This window comes from Myotis daubentonii, chromosome 1 (assembly GCF_963259705.1).
Source record: "Myotis daubentonii chromosome 1, mMyoDau2.1, whole genome shotgun sequence".
Lineage (NCBI taxonomy): Eukaryota > Metazoa > Chordata > Mammalia > Chiroptera > Vespertilionidae > Myotis > Myotis daubentonii.
Genome location: NC_081840.1, coordinates 92,731,452 through 92,738,605, shown reverse-complemented (window position 1 = coordinate 92,738,605; position 7,154 = coordinate 92,731,452). Strand labels below are relative to the sequence as shown.

Genomic DNA, 7,154 nt, shown 5'->3' with positions numbered 1-7,154 from the left:
GTAGTGAAGGTCCTTCGTTTCTTCTATTCTTCAGTGTGGCTCGCCTTAGACCTTCCAGGTATTCAGGAGAGTGTTGAGTTTCCCTGCGATATACTGTTCCTCTGTGTTGTAAACCACAGTCCTTATTTTAAGGCATGCCGCATTTATTTCCCAGACTGCCTTATTTTGTGTTTAGCAAAGAGTCAGTTTGTGGGTCAGCCTCTGGGTGGCAGTGTTCTGGGGTTGGCCTCTGAGGCTATAGGGCCTCTCTGTCCAGTGGAAGTTCACTGCCCAGAGCTGACTGCGTAATAGTTACCGGCGCTATGTTGTTGCTGGGATTGAAAATCCCCCTATAGGCCAGACCCTGTTAACTCCCAGGGACTGATCAGGTTATCTTAATCCTTGATCTCGTACAGGGTGGAATCTGGGTGTGGCTGTGCTCCTTGCCTGGGGGCTGGGGGGAGGAGTCTCACTCTCCGGAGAGGGTGGCTGCCCCAGTCCTGGGCTCAGGGGTGTCTCAGCACTCAATTCACTACCACCTCTCCCGGCTCCCCCTCTTTCCCCAGTCTCTCCCCAGATTCCACTCCTCCGCACACTCTCCCTCTCTTCAGCACAGGTGAGTGTCTGTATCCGAAATGTCCCATGAACAGGATTCAGTGAAAACAAACAAACAAATGCCGGCCGCGGAAACGGGGAAGGCTTGGTTTCTGTAAGCTTCTTCTCTTACTGGGACTGCATGGTCAGGTCAGCTCTTCAGGCTGCCCCCTTTAGGCTCAGTCCTCCGTGATCACAGAACCCAGCTCTCAATTTCCCTGGCGGCGCCAGGAATCCCGCGGTTCTCCTTTCCCCCCCGTCAGGGGCTGTGCCTGTCCCAAGGGACACGGCTGTCTGCCACGCGGTCTCCCTCCTACTCTCTGGGCTCAGAGGTCTGGCAAACTTTCCTGCCCAAATCCCTGGGTTTTTTTTACCTTTCCAGGGGAGTTCTGCTCTTCCCGGCTGCAAACCCTCTCACCAGCTGAGCAATTTCGCCAATTTGGTGTGAGTGTTACTAGCTTCAGCTGCTCGCTCCATTTGCTCCGGGACACGACCTGGGACACGTCTGCCTATATTGCCGCCATCTTGGTTCTCCGAGACTCTGATGTTTACTTTGAATTTATATTAGTTCACACAAACACTCCATCCATGCTTTTGTTCCGGCCCTCCGGTCCAGTTTAAGAACCCATTGTGGCCCTCAAGTCAAAAAGTTTGCCCACCCCTGGTCTAGTTATAGCAACTTTTATTCATTTAAAAAATGATTTAATTATTTGTTTTTTCATAGTGGAATAATCATCCATAAATCCACTGTCCAAAACAAAAGCTAGGACTCCAGCAACAGCCCACATCCAACCCCTGGCTCCCCCACCAATCTATCCCCCTCCTCCTTCTCACCCAAAGGATCCATCAGCCAGAATCTTATGCTCATTGTTCCTTTGATCTCATTTTAATGGTATGTAGATCAGTATAAAGTAATTAGTCACAAAATGATATGTCTTACTTTGAGCTAATTTTTTTCTTACTCTTCTCTCATATCATTGTAGGCATGGTTAGGACTGTGATATATAGTCATTATAGCCACTATGTTCTCTTCTAATATTGTACCTCCCTAGGCAGGATGTCAGGGTGTGAGATCATGTATTTACTCTAAGCTCTCCAGTCATTCATTCTTCCTTACTCTAGAAACCTCATCTCATCCCAAGTGATTTTAAAAATATCTAAAAGATTTCTATTGACTACTTAGGTTTATAAAATGTTCTATTTTATCAAAATATGCAACGCTATGTGGACATATTTACAAACACATAATCATTAGATTGCAAAAGCATACAGAACTGACCCAAGTGATTAAGTATTTTTAAAATCCATTCAACTAGATTTCTGGATTTTCATGTTCCTTTCTCATAAGACATTAGTTACTTAATTAAAATGCAAAGTCGTGTTTAAGGTTATTCTTAGACATCTGAAATGGAGGACTAATGAATGTCCTTTCAGTTGGAAAAGACCGAGGATAGGAAAGAAATCTTGAGGCAAACCCCTCAGTGAGCAAAAGCAAGGTAAGTGTGATGATGATTCCGGGTATTTACTATCCTTTGTTAAGATACATGGACTTTCTAAGAGGAGAAAAGTGAGAGTAGTGGTAAAAATGATGTGGAAACATACAAATGTGATCTTGAAACCTTCCTTCCCCCTCCTCCTCCTCCTCCTCAGTAACCTGGGCAGTAGCATTCAGTAACACAAAGTGAGTTTAAAAATGTGGTATGCATTATTCATAGAATAGCAACTCTCATTCTGAATATAGATATTTAAAAGCATCATGCATGTTTAAGAGGGCTTAGTTGAAACTCTATGTATTTCTGATTACCTTTATTTCTCAAAATGATGTAGAATTACTGAATTTGCTAACCAGAAAATTCTTTCATAGACAGTGCAGTGTTTAACCTTTCCTTTCTTCACTTGTCTTTAATTCCTACTCACTCTCAACTGAGTTGAAGTGTTTATATTTAAACAGAACACCCATTGGAAGTCTAAAGAAATCGACTCACTCATTTTTTAAGTTGCGGATTTTGGTATATATTTTTTTACAATATTCAATATGCATTACAATGTTATAAATATTTTCATTTCTTTAGGCTATTGAACTCTAGTGACCCTTAAAGGTGACTTTTACAACGTAATGCTCCAAATATTGACACTAAATCATAGGAGAAAATAATGTGAAATAGTTCAAGGATAAAATCAGAGGTGGAGGAGTTGTTCTCAAACATTAATATGGCCATGAATTCATTTACATATGATCTGTAAGCTGGAAGAAGTTATGAATAATATAGTGATAAAGAGCTAACAACCTAACAAAGGTAAAGACCTTTGGCCTTTTTCCCATTTGGGCCTACATTTTTCCTTTCCTCACTGAACCAGCATAGGCCATTTCAAAGAGAAACAAATGGAAGCGAAAAACAAATGTTTAAGGCAAGTGCTCACCTAAGAAGCAGGACTCCCCATGCAAGATACCCCAAAGGAACTCTAATTCTTTTACTAACAGGACACCTGAGTCTCCTTTGATAGAACAGAGAAGCAGAGCCCAGCGATAGACCTGCGGTGAAATAGTGCGGCCTCTGGTGAGGAAGAGAGATGCTTATATTTCTCACAAGATTTCATCCCCTTAGTCGCAGGCCTGATGGAAGCTGGAGCCCTCCACCAATTGTGGTTCCAACTCCACGGCTCCGGATGAAGCACAATGGGCGGGCGTGGGCCGGGAGCAAGTTCCTCTTCTCCAGCCCTTCCTGTCCGTGTTCACCAAAGTGTTTGGGGATTTAAGGTCCTGAAGTATGGACTTTCTTTCCCCGCTGCTCTTAGCAGGGTGTTTGACCTCCTGGTCGACTGCGTTCCCTGCCCCGCGCCAGCTGTGTTCCTGACCCCAGAATAAATCAAGGCTGCACCGGCCCTGGCAGAGCTCCCGGCACATTTCCTGTCTCGGGCTAAGGGAAGCCTGTTTGCCGCCAGGGCACTGGTGGGGATTCTTGGAGGTTGGGGGTGGGGGTGGGCGGGGGAAGTAAGGGTAGAGCCAGTGGTAGAGGGCGGTGACCGCGCTCGAGGGACACCTCGGAGCCCTTGGGCCGGACAGAGCCACGTTGGGAGCAGCTGTGGGCGCGGGGCCTCCAAGATGAGGCCGGCGCTCACCCTGTGCCTCCTCTGGCAGGCGTTCTGGCCCCGACCCGGCCGTGGCGAGCACCCCACCGCCGATCGCGCGGGCTGCTCTGCCTCGGGGGCCTGCTACAGCCTGCACCACGCGAGCATCAAGCGGCTGGCGGCCGAGGAGGCCTGCAACCTGCGCGGCGGGGCGCTCAGCACGGTGCGCGGGGGCGCTGAGCTCCGCGAGGTGTTCGCTCTCCTGCGGGCAGGCCCGGGGCCCGGAGGGGGCTCCAAAGACCTTCTGTTTTGGGTGGCGCTGGAGCGTAGGCGATCCCAGTGCACCCTGGAGAGCGAGCCGTTGCGGGGTTTCTCTTGGGTGCCCCCCGACGTCCACGTCGACGGGTTGGAAAACGAAACGCTGCCGTGGGTGCAGGAGCCCCAGCGCTCTTGCGTTGCGCGGAACTGCGCGGCGCTCCAGGCCGCCGAGGGAGTGGAGCCCGCGGGCTGGAAGGAGATGCGCTGCCACTGGCGCGCCCACGGCTACCTGTGCAAGTACCAGTTCGAGGGCTTGTGCCCCGCGCCGCGCCCCGGGGCCGCCTCTGACTTGAGCTACCGCGCGCCCTTCCAGCTGCACAGCGCGGCGCTGGACTTCAGTCCCCCCGGGACCGAGGTGAGTGCGCGCTGCCCGGGGCAGCAATCCACCACGGCCACCTGCATCGTGGACAGGGTCGGTGCTCGCTGGGACGGGATACCCTCTGGGGCTGTGCTCTGTCCCTGCCCCGGGAGGTACCTCCGCGCAGGCAAATGCGCCGAGCTCTCTAACTGCCTGGACGACATGGAAGGCTTTGTCTGCGAGTGTGCTGCGGGCTTCGTGCTGGGGGAAGACGGACGCTCTTGTGTAACCTACGGAGAAGGACAGCCAGACCCGGGGGGAGCCAAGGGGCCCACCAGGCACCCCCTGGCCACTGCAGCCAGCCCCATGCCGAGGAGAACATGGTCACCCAGGGTCCCTGAAAAACCAGGAGAGATGCCCCAGGTCCCTGGACAAGGCAGTTCAGCAACATCTATTTCTGAGATTCCTGGGTGGGGGGCAAAGAGCACGAAGCCCACCCTGCAGATGTCCCCTCAAGCCAACTCAAAGGCCACCATCACTTCTTCAGGAAGCGTGATTCCCACGTCTAACGCCACGTCTTCCTCTAACATGCCCAAGGCTCTGGACTCCTCCTCCACCGTGGTCTTCATACTTGTGAGCATAGCAGTGGTAGTGTTGGTGATCTTGACCATGACGGTGCTGGGGCTTTTCAAACTCTGCTTTCACAAAAGCCCTTCCTCTAGGCCAGGAAAGGGGCCTTTGACCCCTCCTGGGGTGGAGAGTGATGCACAGGCTGCTGCTCTGAGCTCCAGTTCTGCACAGGGCGCAACAGTGGGGTGAAGTCGCAGGCTGAGGGACAGAGCAGATGGCGCCTCGCTGATTGGGACCTCTTCTGACTCCGAAGTCACATAGTGGAAGGGGACAGTGAGCACTTCTTGTGAGTAGTTTTTCACTCTCAGTGAAAAGGGGAACGGAGAAGAGGGGCTTATCTGTGGAACTGATGATTTATTTCTGCAGAAGTTCCCTTCCCCTAATTCCCTCTACCGAGGAGCTACGTCCAAACTGGATATTCCGTTTCTAATACGGAAGAGGTGGGAGTGCCTTAGGCAGTACTGAGCCCAGGATTCTACCCGGGAGAGGGCTTTTCCTGTGGATTTGAAGAAGTGATTGAACTTTTTAAGATATTGAAAGCATATAGAAAACAATACAATATTTTACATTTTATTTTTTACCACGATGGAAATAAAAACCCTGTTCAGACTGGGAATATATTGATTTAAAAATCCCAGGCAAAAAATAAATAAAGGATTGTTGATAACCCAGACTCAAATGTCATTGGTTTCCTGGAGGAGTAATTATTTAGGAAGAGCAGCTGAGGAGCACAGGGGACATGGCAGCAAGAGTACATCCTGCCTGTAGGTTGAGGGGGGAAATGTTAAGAACTAGTAACTTCTTCCTTGTTTTCTTTTTTTTAAATATATTTTGCTTTCAAAGTTACTGCTATGTGTGTGCTCTGCTAGAAATCTAAACTGCAGTATTGCCAAATCCGCTGGCTCTCGAAGCAAATTATAGTTGACCACGCATTCAAGTGTTTACTGTGTGTCCTTGCTCAAGGAAGCAAATGGTTTGTTTTGCTCTCCCAATGTTTGTGCTCTCCAGTGATATGACCTTCCCAACCAAATAGCCCTCTCCTAAGGATCAGGATGCTGATGCTCGCTTCCAATTATAGCAATGTTAATTTTCAACTGAAACAGTAATGCTAAGTATTGATTTGAAATCTTCTGGGCGCATTAAAGCAAAAGTAAGCTGGATTTCCTCCAAAGTTGCTGGTTCTTGTGCACTGTTTAATCCATGGAAAAACTTGAATTCCAGACCATTTCCTCCCCCGCTTAATAAAAGCATGTGTAGTGACCATACGTACTCATCTTGGAGTGATTTCAATTTAATAAGAGTCTACAGGGGCAAAACATGACAAACAGCCTTCCGTAAGAATTAGTAGTATAAGAGTAAATAGTAAATACAAATATCTATCACCTTGTTAGGACTCGGGGTATTAGAAAGTAATTTAAATGAAGCATTCCTCAAAAAACAATTAAGACAATAATAATCACTATCTAGTGGAATTGAGACCTCCCCCCCTCTAGAAAATATTCCTCTTCTACTTGTATAACAAATCTTTAAAATTAAGTGTGTGGAGATTGGTGCATGGAGACAGATAGAGAAACAAGCTTAGCAACCATAAAATTTACACTATATCTTCATAGAACCATTTTTATGTTCTTGAGTGTGCAATGTACAAAATATATACAGGGGTGGGCAAAAGTAGGTTTACAATTATGAGTACACAAAACAGAGTTTATTATTGTGTTATTTACTTATTTATTTATTATTATTATTAACCTACTTTTACCCACCCCTGTATATATAATATATATGGTGTTATAATATTAAAAGAATAAAGTAACAGGTAATTTGCTTCATATGTTAAAGATTTGTCTAAACAGTTGCATTTAAATAAAATTACAAATGAATTAGAATTAACAACATTCAAAGGAATTTTAAATAAAATCATTTCACAAGTAAGTGTGAAGAATAAATTAGTGTCAGCTCAATTACTGTTTTTTTTTTCACCTATTCTCCTTGTAAGTAGATCAGGAAAGAATTACAGAAAACGCTTTCATATTTGATTTCCTAAGACATAGCAATTGCAGACCAAGCATCATATAATTTCCTTTGATTTCTAGCTATGAAGTCTTCCATAACATTTTTAATCTATGGCAGAATCAGGCCAGCTAGGCACAGTGCTTAAGAAATATTTAAGGTTAGGATCCATGTCCTTCCTCTGTACTATGTCTCCACTATCACTTCATTAATTCTTCAACCTCTTTGAGGTTCATTTCTTTCTTACTTAAAGCCC

The 7,154-nt window shown here is 46.8% G+C and overlaps 1 protein-coding gene across 1 annotated transcript; it reads left to right on the top strand.

Annotated features, from left to right (window-relative positions):
- The first annotated feature begins 3,564 nt into the window (after nucleotides 1-3,564).
- CLEC14A (C-type lectin domain containing 14A) lies at nucleotides 3,565-6,146 on the top strand. The gene has a single exon (XM_059710953.1). The coding sequence runs from the start codon at nucleotides 3,677-3,679 to the stop codon at nucleotides 5,075-5,077; it is 1,401 nt and encodes a 466-aa protein (XP_059566936.1). The 5' UTR covers nucleotides 3,565-3,676; the 3' UTR covers nucleotides 5,078-6,146.
- The last annotated feature ends 1,008 nt before the right edge of the window (nucleotides 6,147-7,154 follow it).

Bases quoted from the DNA above. Each gene is read 5' to 3' on its own strand.
- CLEC14A (XM_059710953.1), top strand. From the start codon at position 3,677: ATGAGGCCGGCGCTCACCCTGTGCCTCCTCTGGCAGGCGTTCTGGCCC.